The sequence below is a fragment of the Palaemon carinicauda genome, chromosome 45 (assembly GCF_036898095.1).
Source record: "Palaemon carinicauda isolate YSFRI2023 chromosome 45, ASM3689809v2, whole genome shotgun sequence".
Lineage (NCBI taxonomy): Eukaryota > Metazoa > Arthropoda > Malacostraca > Decapoda > Palaemonidae > Palaemon > Palaemon carinicauda.
Window position 1 is genome coordinate 1865461 of NC_090769.1, and position 21178 is coordinate 1886638.

At 37.6% G+C, this 21178-nt stretch overlaps 1 protein-coding gene across 2 annotated transcripts in view; it reads right to left on the reverse strand.

The window, feature by feature from the left end:
- The window catches only part of LOC137635010 (peroxidase-like), a 31345-nt gene extending 10416 nt beyond the window's left edge, over window positions 1–20929 (reverse strand). The window contains exons 1-11 of one of the 2 annotated variants that reach the window (XM_068367612.1): window positions 20817–20928; window positions 17282–17364; window positions 16622–16841; window positions 14649–14828; window positions 14364–14492; window positions 12678–12830; window positions 11773–11843; window positions 7448–7643; window positions 1879–2079; window positions 1203–1426; window positions 184–354 (exon numbers count right to left, since the gene is read on the reverse strand). In XM_068367612.1, coding sequence (XP_068223713.1) covers window positions 184–354; window positions 1203–1426; window positions 1879–2079; window positions 7448–7643; window positions 11773–11843; window positions 12678–12830; window positions 14364–14492; window positions 14649–14828; window positions 16622–16841; window positions 17282–17363 — 1627 coding nt within the window. In that variant the 5' untranslated portion in view covers window position 17364; window positions 20817–20928. Of the gene's footprint in view, window positions 1–183; window positions 355–1202; window positions 1427–1878; window positions 2080–7447; window positions 7644–11772; window positions 11844–12677; window positions 12831–14363; window positions 14493–14648; window positions 14829–16621; window positions 16842–17281; window positions 17365–20816 lie in introns of both variants that reach the window. The other variant, XM_068367614.1, reaches the window with a different exon arrangement.
- Window positions 20930–21178: the final 249 nt, after the last annotated feature.

Genomic DNA, 21178 nt, shown 5'->3' on the forward strand with positions numbered 1-21178 from the left:
AAAATACTGTATGTTTTACTTCTTCATAGAAGTAATTCAGCTGTCAATGTAAGAATTGTGAATTAAAAGTTTACTGTGGGAAAAAATAAAAAACCTTGCATAGCTCAGTACCAACAGAAAACGGTTCATTTCTGCTAAAACATTTTCATATCCAGAAAAAGGCCATCACATCTAAAAACTTACCTTTAGCAATAGGCGTAGCAGTAAGATCATGATCCAGAAATTGTCCATAGGTCATCAAAAGAATTGTATGGGCTGAGGACGCCACATTAGGCCCACGATTGACTGTAGTACTTACTAAACGCGCACTTGGTAAACTATCACCGGATGTAGACCTCCGTAGTTCTGATATTCCTGGGAGAGTAGCTTTGGTCAGCAACGTTAACATAATATATTAACATTGTTATTATTTGTGGATAAATCATGCCTTATTTAACGTATGTCATTAAGGCACAGAATGAGAAATTTGTAATTAACGATTGCAGATTTTCTCAGAGTTGGTGGAAATTGTTATAAAACCACCTGAGCGTGATAGGCCTATTTAACTGAATGAAGACTAAAATACTACCAGAGAGAGAGAGAGAGAGAGAGAGAGAGAGAGAGAGAGAGAGAGAGAGAGAGAGAGAGAGAGAAACTTTGATAACTAAGATGAAGGAAATTACACCCAGAATATATTAAAGTAACAAAGTTTTCTTTCAAGACCCCTTTTTAAATATAACAGCTTTCTTCTTAAGTCTTCATAAACAAGAAAACCCTATTATATATTTAAATATAAACACAACTTTGTTGAAGTTACGTCTACATTCAGTACTTTAAGCATTGCATTTTTCTGTAGTCTATTATTATCATTATTATTATTATTATTATTATTATTATTATTATTATTAGTTGCTAAGCTACAACCCTAGTTGGAAAAGCAGGATGCTATAATCCCAGGGGCCCCAACAGGGAAAATAGCCCAGTGAGGAAAGGAAACTCAGGAAAATTAAAATATTTTAAGAACAGTGACAAAATTAAAATGAATATTTCCTATATAAAATATAAAATCTTAACAAAACAAGAGGAAGAGAAATTAGATAGAAAAGTGTGCCCGACTGTACCATCAAGCAAGAAAACTCCAGCCCAAGACAGTGGAAGACCATGGTACAGAGGCTATGGCACTACCAAAGATAGGAGAACAATGATATAACCACCACCCTTACCATCTCCATAGTCAGGGAAGAGGCTGCGTCTAAGTTTCGTGAAGGCAGCTCCTCTCAGTCTATCATTAGGATTATTACAAGAACCATCCAAGGTCCTGTAAGGACTTGCATTATCACACCGTGGAGAAAGATCTGGTCTCTGGTATTCCTTAAATCTGGTCACGCATTCAAGCGACTCTCCGAGGAGCGACATTCCAGTGGTGGCAAGTCTGGGTAGCTTGAAACTAGAGTAGTTTGAAAATGTTATTCAATTTTACAAGTTTGGGTAGCTTGAAATTATAGTTGTTTGCAACTGTTATTCAATTTTACAAGTTTGGGTAGCTTGAAATTATAGTTGTTTGCAACTGTTATTCAATTTTACAAGTTTGGGTAGCTTGAAATTATAGTAGTTTGCAACTGTTATTCAATTTTACAAGTTTGGGTAGCTTAAAATTATAGTTGTTTGCAAATATTATTAAATTTAAAGTTTTATGTAGCTTTTAATTATAGTCGTTCGCAAATTTTATTCAATGTTACAAGTTTGGGTAGCCTGAAACTAAAGTAGTTTGCAAATGTCATTCAACTTTAAAACTAATAATTTAGTAAAATTGTGTATTTTATCAAATTGAATACATATTTACACCTACCTCTAAAAAGTGTAAAACAAGACATTAAAAACAATGACATTTTCGCGAACCTATCTACTATCTTGGATGTAGCCTTGGCCATGATGTATCCCAGCTTGGCCATTTCTGTTGATATTGGATCTGTTCTCCTGAAGGCTTCCTGGTGCTTACCGGAAGGTGAATCAAGCGGTACAATTTCATTTCTCTCGCCGATTTCTTTATTTAGATTTGTTCTCTGACGAAGATCCTTGTTGCCAATGTCGAAGGCCTCTCTGGTGGGAAATGTGTGGGTTATAAGTTTGGTAAACTTTTGTAAACTAAAAACTTTAATTTCATCAGAATTTTTACCATATCTTCGTAAACTTTTATAAACTAAAAACTGTTTAATGTCAAAAGATTTTTACCGTATTGGCTTTGTAAACTTTTATAAACTAAAAACTAATTTCAGCAGATTTTACCATATAAATTACTGCATTATTCTACCAGCTTCGTGAACTTTTATAACTAAAAACTGTTGTGTAAATCTAATATGAATTTAAACAGATTTTTGCCATATAAAATACTTCATATTTTTACTAGCTTAAATCTTTATAAAATAAAAACTTTAAAGTAAATTGTATATGAATTTCTACAGATTTTAACTTGATAAAATACTGCATTGTCTAATCTATATAAGACAGTATATGCTTCGTTGCCTTCAAATTGAAAATACATTTGTAACTTATTGTCTACAAACAGACCCAATTGAACACGATATTGCGGTCAATGCCAAAATTATAGCACCCTCATCCAAATGTAAATTTTAAAAAATAAAAAAATTACTTAATGATTTAAGGTCGGCAGGAAATGTCTTAATTGTGGGCTAAATATATCAAATTGAACAACAGGCCTACAAAGAGGGATAAGGATAGAAGAAAAATATTTAAAACCTAGTGTGTATTTTCTACAGTAAGGGAAATATTTTTCTTATCTTTTATTATGAAATACGCCTTTATTTTAAAATTCATAACATACATCATAATGGAAATATTAAGATCGTAAACAAGAAATTATTTTAATATCTTACAGATTTTCCGAGTTTGTGGAAATGTAGGCGTCAAAAGAAAATTACATGAATGGTTAAGATTAAGATAGCTGCCAGTCAGAATGAATCGCTATCAGGTTATATGAGTAATGGACTAAATGGGTACTAGCACTTATTAAAGACAAAACCTAAGATTAAGGAATGCTTTAGGAGCTATGACTGCTCTAGTACAAGAGCCCGCCCGGAGAAACTCCGGGAAATCGGTGTGTGTGTGTGTGTGGTTCCTGGTTCCTTATTGCTCACTCCGCAAAATAAGTTTGCGGGCACTCTATCTCTTTATAGATAGGTGCAAAGCTTCTAAGCCTATTCTTATTATTGTTATTAAGTTTATATCATCTGTGCCTTAAATAAATTAATATCATAATGAGGTTCTCAATATTTACTTTTATTCCCTTCTACCTTGAAATTAGATAGGATAACACCTTGCTATCATCAGTTTTGGCAACCTGTTGTGGTAGTCAGTTTGGGCTTCTTACACTCTTCTTTTATATGCATTGCCCTATCTATAAATGCAGCCAGATCCCTGCTAGGATTTTTCAGCACAACTAAACTTATTTCTACAATCTTTAGCTGTTCTAACTTTGGGCATAAAAATAAATGTTCGGTAGTGTCTTCTTCCTCTTTGCACAAGTCACACAAATTGTCATCATATTTGCCCTGAAATTTGCTTTTAAGTTGAGCATATCTAATCTTGCTTTCATCACAAGGGATGCATTATCCAGATATATTTCTATATAAGGCAGAGGGCCATTTCCTTTAATAAATCTTAACTTTTTTCATTTTCTTTTTTTCTTCAATAGTTTTTATTTTTTCTATAATTCTTTTCTTGATTTCTTTTATCAGGGTCCTTTTCCCCCAATTTCTTATTTCTTCAACTTCCATCCCATATTTACTGCAGATTTCTTCTACGCTCTTGCTCCAGCACGGATGTGTGTGTGTGTGTGTGTGTGTGTGTGTGTGTGTGTGTGTGTGTGTGTGTGTGTGTGTGTGTGTGTGTGTGTGTGTGCACGAGCGCGCAATGATGAAAAAATATGATAATTAAGTGCAGTGCATTGCAGAAGGAAAAGTAAACAATGGAAGGAAATTAATTCATAATACATCCTGCTTAAACTGTGCCTCATATAAAGTGAAACATTGATAAGAGTTTTTCACTAACAATACAACTGCCTCATAGTGGGTAATTTTGGATTATAAAATAAAAAGAAAATTTTACCCTTTAAAGGCTTAGCCAAGAAAGTCGTCTTCACATGAAGAAATTTCCTTAAAGAGTTGTTTAAAGAAATATTGGAACCACTTCTGAAGTCAACCCAAGAGAGGAGCCAAAATGCAAGAGATTGTAAAGGCTACCTGGTACCACGAGGATTAACAAGGCTACCTGGTACCACGAGCATGAACGAGGCTACCTGGTACCACGAGGATGAACGAGGCTACCTGGTACTACGAGGATGAACGAGGCTACCTGGTACCACGAGCATGAACGAGGCTACCTGGTACCACGAGCATGAACGAGGCTACCTGGTACCACGAGGATGAACGAGGCTACCTGGTACCACGAGGATGAACGAGGATGAACGAGGCTACCTGGTACCACGAGCATGAACGAGGCTACCTGGTACCACGAGCATGAACGAGGCTACCTGGTACCACGAGGATGAACGAGGCTACCTGGTACCACGAGGATGAACGAGGCTACCTGGTACCACGAGGATGAACGAGGCTACCTGGTACCACGAGGATGAACGAGGCTACCTGGTACCACGAGGATGAACGAGGCTACCTGGTACCACGAGGATGAACGAGGCTACCTGGTACCACGAGCATGAACGAGGCTACCTGGTACCACGAGCATGAACGAGGCTACCTGGTACCACGAGGATGAACGAGGCTACCTGGTACCACGAGCATGAACGAGGCTACCTGGTACCACGAGCATGAACGAGGCTACCTGGTACCACGAGCATGAACGAGGCTACCTGGTACCACGAGCATGAACGAGGCTACCTGGTACCACGAGCATGAACGAGGCTACCTGGTACCACGAGCATGAACGAGGCTACCTGGTACCACGAGGATGAACGAGGCTACCTGGTACCACGAGGATGAACGAGGCTACCTGGTACCACGAGGATGAACGAGGCTACCTGGTACCACGAGGATGAACGAGGCTACCTGGTACCACGAGGATGAACGAGGCTACCTGGTACCACGAGGATGAACGAGGCTACCTGGTACCACGAGGATGAACAAGGCTACCTGGTACCATGAGGATTAACAAGTACACGTTTTTTTGGTGGGGGGGGGGGGGATTTTAAAGTTGTTTTCGGGATCTTTGGTTAACACTATAGTTTCCCCCTTCATATCTTGTTTGTATAAACATTATTATAGGCAGGGAATAATATTAAGAGTTGCTGGATCGTTTCATTAACCTTAAGATGGATACAGTTTATCCCCGTCCATAATTAATAAGTTATAATAGAGTAATAGTTCCTGATATTTCTCAGAATTAGCAGATTTAACAACTTAATCGTAGAAAAAACTAACTCATCAGCACTATAGGTCTATCTGCGGAGTATTCAAGCAGCTATTGCTTGGCCCTCCCTGGTCCTAGTTTGGGTGGAGAGGGGGCTTGGGCGCTGATCATATGATACATGGTCAGTCTCTAAGGCATTGTACTGCTTGATAGGGCAATGTCACTGTCCCTTGCCTCTGCCATTCATGGGTGGCCTTTAAACCTTTAAACTTTATTTCCACGGGGATCACTAGATGTAATTAGGACCAATAGCTTTAATTACAGTTTCATTTAAACCTATGAACAGGAGGACCTTCTTGATGAAGTCAGAAAAGTGCAATGACCAAAACTGAAGCCACAGCTACGCATCAATAATTTCTCCGAGCTACTGTATCTTAATACTTTACTTTGAAGGCTGTTTGCAGTTTTTCCGGTCCTATACAACAGGGGCACCAACCCTACTCTCAACAGGGCCTCCACAGTCATTTTATTTTGTTCAGAGTAATCAACATTTCATTTTACATATTGCTCAAACGTTCAGCTGGGCTCCACAAGGGAATGGTAGAGTTGGAAAGCCTAGGCCTACATGGCTGAGGACTATGAAGCGTGAAGTAGAAGTCTTGAATTAAAACCTCAAGATAGAGACGACTGACGAAATCTAACAGAGGCCCTTAGCGTCAATAGGCGTAAGAGGAGATGATGATTGCTCATTTACTGTTAAATCGTCACTTCCAGTGTCTTCAGTTTCCTCTTGAAAGCCTTAATATTTTCAATCATTCGGATGTCTCGTGGGAGCTTTTTGTATAGTCTCGCCGCCGCATATTTAAAGGCTCTAGACCCTACAGTAGACATAGAACTTCAAAAGTTCAAAGTTGGAGCAAATGCTTTTTTGTTGACCAGGCGGACATGAACCTTTTTATAGATTATATATGACATTTGTTTTTGACGTTAATAGTTTATATATGACATATCTCTTTAGACATTACTTTTTTTAGAATGATTTATTGTTAATTTGTTCTCTTCAGTTATTTATTTCCTTATTTCCTTTCCTAACTGGTCTATTTTTCCCTATTGGAGCCCCTAGGCTTATAGCATCTTGCTTTTCCAATTAGGGTTGTAGCTTGGATAGTAATAATAATAATATCTAGGTTCCGATAGGTTTCATAGATGTTGGGGGAAAATCTCGTAATCTATCAAACTGAGTTAGGATTCTGAAGAGAACGCTTCTCCCAACATTGATTTTGAGCTCTTTCTACCTAGAGCATCATTTTATTTTACATAATTTGCAAATATTCCTTCCAAATCAGATTTTTCAAGTTCAGTTGATTTGAGATGGAAATCTCATTGTCCGAATACTCTATTCTAGACTATTCGTGCATCAAGAACTTATTCACATTTTGCTCGAGGGGTTTCCTGAATACTTTATAACTATTTTAATTATAACATTTCAGCATCTGTAGGTGACAAATTCACATCGACAAAACTTTTCTCATGTCTTGCGTAATCTATTTTTCCTATGTATGGTTTGAGACGAGTAGTAAAGTCTCAGTCAACTACCTGTCTGGTTCTTAATTCGCCGAAAGGAAGTCACAGCTAAAGGGCAATGATCTGTTTTCGTCTTATTTCAGTTGTGAAAAAGATTTTCAGATGCCACTGCATTAAAGTTACCCGAAATTTGACTTGGGTGGAAAGGAGTCTTCGGCACAGATCATATGTATATACTAGAATGATCAGTCTCTAGGACACTGCCCTACTATGACTGTCACTGTCCCTTGCCTCTCCTATTCATGAACGACATTTAAACCTTTAAACCAAAGTGTCTAAACAAACATAGAATAATTAAAATTTACCTTTTCCGTATATTTCAAATTTTTTTCAACATTAATCGATGATCCTATGTAGCCTATAATATGATCAGTCTCTATTAAGCTAGGGTATTGTCACTGTCCCTTGCCTACTACTCATGAAAGACATCTAAACTTAAAAGTGTTAAAGTAAAAATCTAATAAAACTTTTCAGTATCTCAAATTTCTCAGTCAAGTCTCACCTTGCTTCTTTGGCAATATTTCTTGACAGAAGTGGAACTAAAGCAGTCCAGTTGAACTGATCGGCAAATGACCTTATCGCTTCGACGTCAAGGCCCGCAAGACTTGATGGTGGCGCTGCAGATGTTTGACTGGGGGGACCCTTCGCATTTCTGGGACTCAGAGCTGCGATGTAATTATTCAGGAAGAATTCCGAATCTGTAAATTTGAGGGAAATTGGTTCATTAGTTTGAGAGATTAACCTAGAAACTAGAAGGCAGAAGCTACTTATTGAGGGTTTAGATTGAGAGATTAACCTAGAAACTAGAAGGCAGAAGCTACTTATTGAGGGTTTAGTTTGAGAGATTAACCTAGAAACTATAAGGCAGAAGCTACTTATTGAGGGTTTAGTTTGAGAGATTAATCTAGAAACTAGAGGCAGAAGCTACTTATTGAGGGTTTAGATTGAGAGATTAACCTAGAAACTAGAAGGCAGAAGCTACTTTATTGAGGGTTTAGATTGAGAGATTAACCTAGAATAGAAGATGGAAGCTACTGAATTGAGGGATTAGATTGAGAGATTAACAGACTAGAAGATGGAAGGTACTGAATTGAGGGATTAGATTGAAAGATTAACCTAGAAACTAGATGATGGAAGCTACTGAATTGAGGAATTAGACAGATTAACAGACTAGAAGATGGAAGCTACTGAATTGAGGGATTAGACAGATTAACAGACTAGAAGATGGAAGCTACTTAATTGAGGGATTAGACAGATTAACAGACTAGAAGATGGAAGCTACTGAATTGAGGGATTAGACAGATTAACAGACTAGAAGATGGAAGCTACTGAATTGAGGGATTAGACAGATTAACAGACTAGAAGATGGAAGCTACTTAATTGAGGGATTAGACAGATTAACAGACTAGAAGATGGAAGCTACTGAATTGAGGAATTAGATTAACAGACTAGAAGATGGAAGCTACTTTATTTATAATGAAAACTTAATATTCGAGTAATGCTTTAAGCTTGGGCTAAAATTCTGTTTTGAAACTTCAGTCAAGATTATTGGTGAATTAAGTTAATATATGCCTGTAAACTATTGTATGAAAAGCATACGACTCATGCAATACTTATTTGAATAGTAAAACCTATGGAACTTTAACTTCAAATAAAAGTGGGTATTAAGGTAAACCAAAATAAAAGGGGGCCTTTTGATAAACCAAATTAAGAAACCAAATAAAAGTGACCAATCTAATGAACCAACATAAAAGGGGCCCATCTAATGAACCATAATAAAAGAGGCCCATCTAATGAACCAACATAAAAGGGGCACATCTAATGAACCAACATAAAAGGGGCCCATCTAATGAACCATGATAAAAGGGACCCATCTAATGAACCATAATAAAACAGGCCCATCTAATGAACCATAATAAAAGAGGTCCATCTAATGAACCAACATAAAAGGGGCCCATCTAATGAACCATGATAAAAGGGACCCATCTAATGAACCATAATAAAAGAGGCCCATCTAATGAACCATAATAAAAGAGGCACATCTAATGAACCAACATAAAAGGGGCCCATCTAATGAACCAACATAAAAGGGGCCCATCTAATGAACCATGATAAAAGGGGCCCATCTAATGAACCATGATAAAAGGGGCCCATCTAATGAACCATGATAAAAGGGGCCCATCTAATGAACCATAATAAAGGAGGCCCATCTAATAAACCAACATAAAAGGGGCCCATCTAATGAACCAACATAAAAGGGGCCCATCTAATGAACCATGATAAAAGGGGCCCATCTAATGAACCATGATAAAAGGGGCCCATCTAATGAACCATGATAAAAGGGACCCATCTAATGAACCATAATAAAAGAGGCCCATCTAATGAGCCATTATAAAAGGGGCCCATCTAATGAACCATAATGAGAGGGGCCCATCTAATGAACCATAATAAAAAAGGGGCCCATCTAATGAACCATAATAAAAGGGGCCCACCTAATGAACCATATTAAAAGGGGCCCATCTAATGACCCATATTAAAAGGGGCCCACCTAATGAACCATATTCAAAGGGACCACCTAATGAACCATATTCAAAGGGGCCCATCTAATGACCCATATTAAAAGAGGCCCATATAATGACCCATATTAAAAGGGGCCCATCTAATGAACCAGAATAAAAAGGGGACCACCTAATGAACCATAATAATAAGGGGGCCATCTAATGAACCATATTAAAAGGGGCCCATCTAATGAACCATATTAAAAGGGGCCCATCTAATGAACCATAATAAAAGAGGCCCATCTAATGAACCATAATAAAAGAGGCCCATCTAATGAACCAACATAAAAGGGGCCCATCTAATGAACCATAATAAAAGAGGCCCATCTAATGAACCAACATAAAAGGGGCCCATCTAATGAACCAACATAAAAGGGGCCCATCTAATGAACCATGATAAAAGGGACCCATCTAATGAACCATAATAAAACAGGCCCATCTAATGAGCCATTATAAAAGGGGCCCATCTAATGAACCATAATGAGAGGGGCCCATCTAATGAACCATAATAAAAAAGGGGCCCATCTAATGAACCATAATAAAAGGGGCCCACCTAATGAACCATATTAAAAGGGGCCCATCTAATGACCCATATTAAAAGGGGCCCACCTAATGAACCATATTCAAAGGGACCACCTAATGAACCATATTCAAAGGGGCCCATCTAATGAACCATATTAAAAGGGGCCCATCTAATGACCCATATTAAAAGAGGCCCATCTAATGACCCATATTAAAAGGGGCCCATCTAATGAACCAGAATAAAAAGCGGACCACCTAATGAATCATAATAATAAGGGGGCCATCTAATGAACCATATTAAAAGGGGCCCATCTAATGAACCATATTAAAAGGGGCCCATCTAATGAACCATAATAATAAGGGGGCCATCTAATGACCCATATTAAAAGGGGCCCATCTAATGACCCATATTAAAAGGGGCCCATCTAATGAACCAGAATAAAAAGGGGACCACCTAATGAATCATAATAATAAGGGGGCCATCTAATGAACCATATTAAAAGGGGCCCATCTAATGAACCATATTAAAAGGGGCCCATCTAATGAACCATATTAAAAGGGGCCCATCTAATGAACCATAATAAAAAGGGGCCTACCTAATGAACCATAATAAAAAGGGCCCATCTAATGAACTATAATAAAAAGGGGCCTACCTAATGAACCATAATAAAAAGGGGCCCATCTAATGAACCATAATAAAAAGGGGCCCATATAATGAACCATAATAAAAAGGGGCCCATATAATGAACCATAATAATAAGGGGCCCACCTCATGAACCATAATAAAAAGGGGGCCATCTAATGAACCAACATAAAAGGGGCCCACCTAATGAATCATAATAAAAAGGGGCCCACCCAATGAACCATAATAAAAAGGGGCCCATCTAATGAACCATAATAAAAAGGTGTCTATCTAATGAACCATAATAAAAAGGGGCCCATCTAATGAACCATAATAAAAAGGGGCCCATGTAATGAACCAAAATAAAAGAGGCCCATCTAATGAACCAAAATAAAAGGGGCCATACTAATGAAAAAAATAAAAGTGACCCATCTAATGAACTAACGTAAAAGGTCTATCTAATGAACAAAAATAAAGGCGGCCCATCTAATGAACAAAAATACAGGGGGCCCATCTAATGAACAAAAATACAGGGGGCCCATCTAATGAACAAAAATAAAGGGGGCCCATCTAATGAACAAAAATAAAGGGGGCCCATCTAATGAACAAAAATAAAGGGGGCCCATCTTATGAACAAAAATAAAGGGGGCCCATCTGATGAACAAAAATACAGGGGGCCCATCTGATGAACAAAAATACAGGGGGCCCATCTGATGAACAAAAATACAGAGGGCCCATCTAATGAACAAAAATACAGGGGGCCCATCTAATGAACAAAAATACAGGGGGCCCATCTAATGAACAAAAATACAGGGGGCCCATCTAATGAACAAAAATAAAAGGGGCCCATCTAATGAACAAAAATAAAGGGGGCCCATCTAATGAACAAAAATAAAGGGGGCCCATCTAATGAACAAAAATACAGGGGGCACATCTAATGAACAAAAATAAAAGGGGCATATCCAAATACAAAGGTGAATTTCCGGTGAACTAAAATACTAGGGTTCTAAACTGATTAACCAAATTAAAAAGGTCCATTTAATGAATCAAAGTGATCAATAGCTGATTTTAATGTATAGTTAGTTGGCTCGGGTCTTTAAACCTGTTGTGTACTACAAAACTTACCTCTTACCGGCACCCTCAGTGATGCAAGCATTTTCATGGCGTCAGGAACCAGATTGAATATATCAAGACTTCTGTAAGAAATATTGGTACCGTTTTGGTATGCGATCTCATTTAAAGCATGATCTCGAATTATTCTTTTGCTTTGATATGCGATCTCATTTAAAGCATGATCTCGAATTATTCTTTTGCTTTGGTATGCGATCTCAATATTCTTACTAGGTAAAAAACAATAGAAAACCTAAATGGTTTTTGCTTCCTCGCATGGCGCTCGCTTCGCTCGTGAAAAAATAAAAACATCAAGCTTCATATGTACTGGCAAGGGGTAATGTTATGTTGCGCACGATAACATCTTGCTTCCCCGTGAAGTGAAGTGAGATAGCTACTATCATGTGAGATCGCATACCAAAGCAAAAGCATGACTTTTGAGATCGCATAACAAAACAGCACCGAAATATTTTAGTTCGGCTAATACCTTCAGTGTCTCATGATTCCTGAAAATGTTAATATCTTTCTTTTGCTTCAAAACATCTTTCCTACAAAATGCCCTCTGTATTAAAATGATTAAGACAGCAAATGTTAAGTTTAAAACTTTTTACATCTTAAAACACTGTAAGGAACCTGGAATTATGAATTGAAATTTCAACATTAAAATTTTTAAGGTATCTTTTCAGGTGCAAGATTTGAGTGGCGGAGGCGAGGGGACTTAAATTTTACTAATGGCAATTTTAATATTCAAGTGTTATCAACACGTCACTTAAGGGCTCCTACAAATCTCAGTCCACCCCCCCCCCCCAAAAAAAAAAACCTCAATCACTCTACAGTATATCCAAAACTAGTTAATTTTAAAAATGCTTGAGAACAAGGAGGTTACACTGCTAGTGTTGTGAATTCGACAAAGTACTTACTTCATATGGAAATCATCGACCCTCTGGTTGGAGCACTCATTTACCACTTTGTGTATACCATCTTCTCTGCACACTTTGCTTTCGTTTGGGGAGTCTGGAACCTTCCAAACCTGACCTATAGCTCGGGATATGCCAGAATCATCTATGCAGGGCCTGTGGGAATAAGCAAGATCAAATGATACTTAGCGAGTGTGTTCTCATATATAGAGTCAACAGGCTCTAACAGAAATCTTTACGTAGATCTAATAAAAATTGGGGTAAAAACGGTGCCTCATTATCCTTAAGGCTGGCTAGGTCGAAGCCTAAAGGCTGGCTAGGTCGAAGCCTAAAGGCTGGCTAGGTCGAAGCCTAAAGGCTGGCTAGGTCGAAGCCTAAAGGCTGGCTAGGTCGAAGCCTAAAGGCTGGCTAGGTCGAAGCCTAAAGGCTGGCTAGGTCGAAGCCTAAAGGCTGACTAGGTCGAAGCCTAAAGGCTGACTAGGTCGAAGCCTAAAGGCTGACTAGGTCGAAGCCTAAAGGCTGACTAGGTCGAAGCCTAAAGGCTGACTAGGTCGAAGCCTAAAGGCTGACTAGGTCGAAGCCTAAAGGCTGACTAGGTCGAAGCCTAGGGCTAACTAGGTTGAAGCCTAGGGCTAACTAGGTTGAAGCCTAGGGCTAACTAGGTTGAAGCCTAGGGCTAACTAGGTTGAAGCCTAGGGCTAACTAGGTTAAAGCCTAGGGCTTCAACAAGACCAGGCTCACCACAGGCCCTACCAAAGGCAGGAGCCTATGCAAATTTTTAACTTTTTAAATGTTGAAATGCAAAAACTAGATTGTTCACTTCATTTGTAAAATTATTGTAAAAATTGTACGAAAGGAGTGCTTGAAGTGGGAGGGAATGGGGGCCATTGGCTGATGTCCGTGGGCCAAAATAAGCTTGAAGCCTATGGACCCTGCTACTAGTTAATACAGCACTGGGTAGAAAACGTAGAAATATAGTTAAAAGTTAAAGTTGCGGGTTTTAGGTCTCCACACAGACGATCTCCATCATTCTGCTAGGGCGACCATAAGCCAGCAAGGCCTATCACTAGCCCCCTCTAACCTCCCCCCAAGGCGCCACCCTGGGGAGTAACCCTGGTAGAAGATCTCACACTATCCGTGTCCTGGCGGGACGCGAATTCGGCACCTCTGAAACAGAAGCCTGTGACGCTACCAACCTAGCTATCTACGATGAATCAGGTAAATAAATCAAGATGAAATATCAACTAAATATGCTAAGTTAAAGTTAGTTCGAGTATATACCCAAGGCGTGAGAGCTCAAACCTAAAACTGATGCGATGGCAACATAGGCATTTGAGAAAAGTCGTTCAAGCATACTCAAAAGTAGAACAGGCAACACATGTTTAGAGAAAATTCTAAACAAGATGCAGACTTGTCCATTTACATAGAAGAAAATTATGCTTAACTGCTAATTATGTTATTTGCACAAGTTTTTCATTTGTTACTTAAAAATGGAACCTATGATTTATTTTATTGCAATTCAAAAGTAGAAAAATCCTGATAAATTAAACCAAGATTCTTGACAGGTCCTTTAAATTAAACTTACTTATACTTTTAAAATCCTACATCATAGTAAGTGTGTAAACGTCCATAAAAATCTACTTCCCTCAGGACAACCACCTAACAAAACAACATAGCCTCAAAACTCACGTCATGCATTCTTTACCACATCCTGGTACCAAACAACAGATTTCACCATATTCACAGCTCGTATCATTAACACACTGGTCTTCATAAGTAATGCACAGACGACGGAAGCTCTGTGGGTCTGGGCAGCTCCTGAAAGAGAAAAATTCTAAGTAACGCGCAGACGACTGAAGCTCTGGGCAGCTCTTAAGAAAAATTCCATCTTACAACACTCCTTATTAAACAGACATTTCCCTTTTAGAACTCCATTTAAAGGCTAACAAACATTTTTGCATAATTAGTGCTTACAAACAATACCAGCTTGGACAACACTTTTCTTCATTGCGTTGAAAACAAGAGGAACCTGTCAAAACTGGCACAGGAGGGCATTTAATTCGAGTAACCACAAGACCTTGCTCGGTACATTTGTACTTTTTGCATGGATTCTGTACGTCGGTCCACTCTTCGTCCGGTTTCCTACCTTGACACCTGTAAACAGAACCAAAATGCTAACTGTATAAAATTGAGCTCAGACTCATCTGTTAAATACTGCCAAATATCAAGATTTATGTAGTATGAATTTAGAAAATTAAATTTTGTCACGCACTGACCAAATTTTCATTTCAAGACATGTTATACAACAGTGTGTAGAATATAGAAATCAACTTTCGATGGCATTTGTGGGCTATGAAAAGCCTTTGATAGTGTGCACCGGCCAGTTTTGTGGAGAGCCCTGCGTTATGGAATTCCTCTTAAACATTAAAAATTGATTAATTCTGTTCATGTGTTCATGAGCATGGCAAGTGCAAAGTTAATGTTAGTGGAGTCCTATCAAATGAATTTCCAGTCAACAGTGAAGTACTTCAATGGAGTATATTGTCACCTATACTGTTTATCATCCTCATGGAGTTTTTAATGCGTAGAACAGCTGGAGATGGTGAAGAAGGATTGGACTGAATTGGTAATAGGAATATAGCGGACTTAAGAGTATGCTGATGACGTTGTCCTTGTTAGCAGAACACCAAAGGATTTACAGTGCTTGCCTACCAGAACGCATGAAATATCGCTCAAGGTTAGGCTCAAGTGAAATAGAAGACAGATGAGAACGGAGTATGCTATGGAAGATGTAATATGGAAGGAGAACTGATTAATGAAGTGGAATAATTTGAATATTTAGGGACTATGATCTCCAATACAGGATCTTTAGAATTTTAGTTTAATGAAAGATTCAAGAAAGCAAATCAGACATTGGCTGGGTTAAATATTTGGAAAAAAAATCGCCTGAAATTACATATAAAAATCAGGCTATATATCAGTTTAGTGAGATCGGTTTTACTGTACGGACACGAGTCGTGGTATGACAATGTAACTATATCCAACAGATTTAGTAGAGACCAATGTCCTCAGAAGAATATTGAGAGTTAAATGGCAGGACTGGATTGGAAATTAAACTATAAGAGTACTCGAGTGCCATTTGTGGATGAGATCATGACGAGGGGAGATGGGGATGGTTTGGCCATGCTTTTTGCACTCCCCAAGAGAGAATAGTTCAAACTTTGAACCGAGTCCACAAGGCACTAGGGGAGTTAGAAGACCCAGGCCTACATGGCTGAGGACTATGATTCGTCACGTGCGAGATGGAGAAGTATTGAATTAAAAGCTAAAGATATAGATGACTGGCGGAATCTGATGCCCTTTGCGTCAATAGGCGTAGGAGGAGACTACGATAATTATGAATTTAGTCATGCTTTAAATAATCGTTATATCTCGAAGGGATTCAGTAACCCCAGTTCTAAATTTTAAAATATAAAAAGTTGAAACATTCCTTTGATTAGCATTGTTAGAACAAACGCAGAGATTACCAAACAATTCTTCTTCACCTAAGGGGTTCACTACTGTACTGTAATTGTTCAGTAGTTTCTTTCTTCTTGGTAAGGGTAGAAGAGACACTTTAGCTATGGTAAGTAGCTCTTCTAGGAGGAGGACACTCCAAAATCAAACCATTGTTCTCTATTCTTGGGTAGTGTCATAGCCTCTATACCATGGTCTTCCACTGCCTTGGGTTAGAGTTCTCTTGCTTGAGGGTACACTCGGGCACACTATTCTATATAATTTCTCTTCCTCTTGTTTTGTTAAAGTTTTATTTTTCTTGTTTCCTTTCCTCACTGGGCTATTTTCCCTGTTGGGGCCCCTGGGCTTATAGCATCTTGCTTTTCTAACTAGAGTTGTAGAGCTTAGCAAATAATAAGAATGATAATAATAATAATAAAAACACTACTTACATTTTCTCGGTGCAATTCCAGATCGGACAGCATCCCTCAACTGGTCCAAGTTTGCAAGATGCATCTGGTGCTTTGGGGCAGGTCACGTTCGCTACCTGACAAGATATTTGGCCTTCATCACAAAAGCAGTTCTCGCAAGTAGATGATTCGTACCATTCTTCCTGCGGGAGTCTGTGTATCCTGTTCCGATCGGTACATCCTGTATCCTGTACTGTGCCTCCTTTAAAGCAGAAAAAAACGTTGAATATAAATACTTATTTTGCTAACTTGCATCGTCTTTATACACTGTATCACTTGTTTAAAGGTGGGTTTACACAACCGAAGGATTCGTCGAACGCAGTTTGACAGACAAGTGTTCGACTGACAAGTGTTCGACTGACAAGTGTTCGACTGACAAGTGTTCGACTGACAAGTGTTCGACTGACAAGTGTTCGAAGTGATGTTCGAACAAATGAACGGGCTATTTGGTTGTTGAAGAAAAATTCGAAAAAGTCTGTTCTCGCCTGACTTTAGTGAGCGAAGCTTCTTTATCCAGACATTGTGCATTTGTGACTGACTCCACCTCTTCGAACCGTTTAGCAAGCAGGTTCGACAACCAGGTTCGACGAACCGTTCGATCGTGTAACCCATTTAATTCTACAGATTTATCAAACATCTTACCCAAAATTGTAAATTGACTCTTAACTCCTTTCAGAAACGTCAGCAACACGAATGGGAGAACATAAATCTTGTATCTGTGCATTCTGTAAAATCATAACTTCAGTTACTTTAATTAAACTTAAAAATTTGCCTTAAAAATCTGGCAACATTTATTCCAGATTTTTACCACTTTAAAAACGGACATATTGACGTAATTATTATTATTATTATTATTATTATTATTATTATTATTATTAGCCAAGCTACAACCCTAGTTGGAAAAGCAAGATGCTATAAGCCCAAGGGCTCCAATAGGGAAAAATAGCCCAGTGAGGACAGGAAATAAGGAAATAAATGAGAACAAATTAACAATAAATCATTCTAAAAACAGTAACAACGTCAAAAACAGATATGTCATATATAAACTATAAAAACTATAACTATAAAAACTATAAAAAGTGATTACAGTCACCAACCCGTAAAAGATAAAGTATGATAAAATTACGGCCACCCGTATTCTACTGAAATACGGGTATTTTAAATGACCAAGTAATAAATACACGAGATGGGATACTGAAAATAATGTTCAGACATGTTCATTACTGTGCAAAATTGTAGATTGAACTATATTTTTTAAATGAACTAGCAACATTAGTATGAGATTTTTCAAGTTCAATCAGAGTAATTGCATTATTTTTACATCAATCTTTTCATCCATGGGTTCAAATTCCAGATTATGAAACTAATGCTACCATGTCAATCATTTCCAGAATATACTAATTTCCACAAATAAAGACTATATCACTTATCCATAAAGTTTTTAAAGAGTTTTAAATTTAACTCAAAACTCGTTTTCATCGCTTTTTTTCCCTCAAAATTAAAAATGTTAAAATGTCCAACTCTTACACGCAACACACACACTCTCTCTCTCTCTCTCTCTCTCTCTCTCTCTCTCTCTCTCTCTCTCTCTCTCTCTCTCTCTCTGAGAGAGAGAGAGAGAGAGAGAGAGAGAGAGAGAGAGAGAGAGAGAGAGAGAGAGAGAGAGAGAGAGTTTTCAGAAGAGACAGTTTCAACTTAAAGCTGCTAAGTAATGTCTGTAATGTCTATTTCCAAGTCATTCACTGAATTCAATTTAAAACCTATAGGCTCCACTAAACCCCCCATCCTTAGCACACAAGGAAGGCGAGGTTGCAGCGACCAAAGTAACTAACGAGTTTGAGCAGGAGTAACCCCAGTCTGGCGTTCACCAGTCAGGGACGTTAACGCATGAGCCACCAAAAAAAAAAAAAAAAAAAAAAATCGAGTTTGGGCTTACTGGGGTCCCGGATTAGTAAAATGTTCCTGGAACTGCACTTATATTTCACATACGTTTTGAGGTCAAATTTAGTGCCAAAACATTACCTATACATTGGATTATTGCGCATTTCATATTCCAGCTGATCAAATTCTGTAATTTTTCCAACCATCTCAACTTTTTATACTCTTTGGTTCGTTCGTTTAAGAACACCTTACCTATAGCAATACACGGGCTCTTACACTGAGTCAGCCCGTAAATTTTATACTTTGATTTCTTTCATTTTATTGTCATATCGATCTTGGTAGATTAGAGAAGGTGATTTGTCCCATTAATAGTGTTTAGAAATAGACAAGAAAAAAATTATGGCTCGTGTGTCTGGTGTGGAAATACAATAAAACTTACTCAAATTTCTTTTTAACGAGACACTTGCACTGACTCAGGGGTGCCCTTTTAGCTCTGAGAAGTTTCCTATTAGCGGATTTGTTGGACAAGATAATTCTAACCAATCAGCTAGTACTTACTTGTTTACTTGTTTTGGGTTTAAATCCAACCCTCCACTGAAGTCGAGTGAACTACTTCTCTGGCGGGTCCATATTAATCATCTAACGAAACATTTTCATTATAACTTATACAATTCTTTGATTGTAGCATCTTCCAAATCATATGATCTTGTGAAAAGTAATGTCTTTAGTTTCTTCTTAAATTCAATTGCTCCCTTTAGGTCCTTCATTTCAGTTGGCAGTTTATTATAATGTCTAGGCGCACAGTAGCTAAAAGCCCTTTCACCAAATTTACTATTTGTTCTTGGTTCAGATAGCCTAAGTTTGTCACTCATGTGTCTTGTGTTAACATTTGTTTCTAGTTCTAGTTTATTCAGGCATTCTTTTAGATATTTTGGTTCATTTGGTTCAGTGTCTTAAACGTTAGTAAGAGTAGCTTGTATTCAATTCTCGCTTTTACCGGCAGCCAGTGTAATTTAATTAGTGCAGGGGTAACTCTTTCCCTATTTTGTAGTCCTTTTATTAATCTAGCTGATTGGTTGGACAAGATAATTCTAACCAATCAGCTAGTAAGAAACTTTACGGGACTAAAAGGGCACGCCTGCGAGTCGGTGCAAATGGGCCTCATTAAAAAAAATGAGTATAGTCGATACATTAACTTTCATTACAATATTACCGTGCCACATATGCAAATATTCATGTAGTTTAATACAGTAGTCTTAGTTTAAAGTAGGTGAGGATCAGGGTAAAACTACCAACCAAGACATTGGATCTCTCTCTCTCTCTCTCTCTCTCTCTCTCTCTCTCTCTCTCTCTCTCTCTCTCTCTCTCTCGCGATTAAATATATATATAAACAAATAGATATATAATAGATTAGATAATTATGTTACGTGATTTTAAGATTCCCCCAATAAGCACTAGGCCTATACAAAACGAAAAAATAAAATAGAAAAAAAAACATTGGGAAAAAACACTTCGCATCCCTTAACCTTCGAGACATCAGCCTTAGGATGTAGAAACTTTTTGGATATTAGAATCTCAATCATGTACAAAGATTCTCACCAAAAGCAAGACCATTTTAACAAGGAAATCCTTTAGTTTAGTATTTGCTCTTAAATTTTAAAATATTGAGGATATTAATCACCAGTTCTTATCGACTATCGCTGGGGTATCAGTGGGGCCATAAATATTAAGATCTTGTTCACTACAAAAAAAAAAAAAAAAAAAAAAAAATACACGTGTCTCTAAAAAATCAAATTTTGTTCACTAAAAAAATTAATTTCACGTGGCACACAAAATTAATTTCATGTGGCACAAAACATTAATTTTTTTTTCATCACTACAAAACTGAAAAGTTTTATAAGTGGCCCTAAAGACTAAAATTTTGTTCACCACACACAAAAAAATTCAAATGGGGCCACTAAAATTCAAATTTTGTTCATCAAAAAAAAAAAAAAATAGCTTTTTAAAAGTGGCACTAAAGATTCAATTTTGTTCACCACAAAAAAAAAAAAGGGAAGTTTTTTAAATGCGGCCCTAAAAAAATAAAATTTTGGTCGTCACTATAAAAAATAATGTTTTTCAATTGTGCCTCTAAACATTCAATTTTTTTTTTCACCACAATAAAGAACTATAAATGTGGCCCTAAATATTCAAATTTTGTTCATCCCCACAAAAGTTTTTAAATGTGACCCTAAAAATTCCAATTTTACTCAAACTTTTTCACATCATAGTAACTATACAACAAAAGATCTCGCACCTAAACTTCCAATTAGCACCGGCACGATTTATAATATCACAATAAATAAACCCAGACTACAGATGTCCAAACACTTGTATGTTAAACTAATTACTGATAAAACTCGCTATGCGCTGCCAGTTCCAATGATCCGATACCACAGTGAATTTCAACTCCCTGTTTGTAAGCGACAGTAATGCCATCTGTTGTGGAATATGAAAATCAGTTTGGAGAAAATCTTAAAAACGCTGATCATGATTGAATGTTCTTGCTTGAGGGTACACTCGGGCACACTATTCTATCTTATTTCTTTTTCTCTTGTTTTGTTAAGATTTTATAGTTTATATAGAAAATATTTGGTTTTCTTATTCGCGTAGACAGTG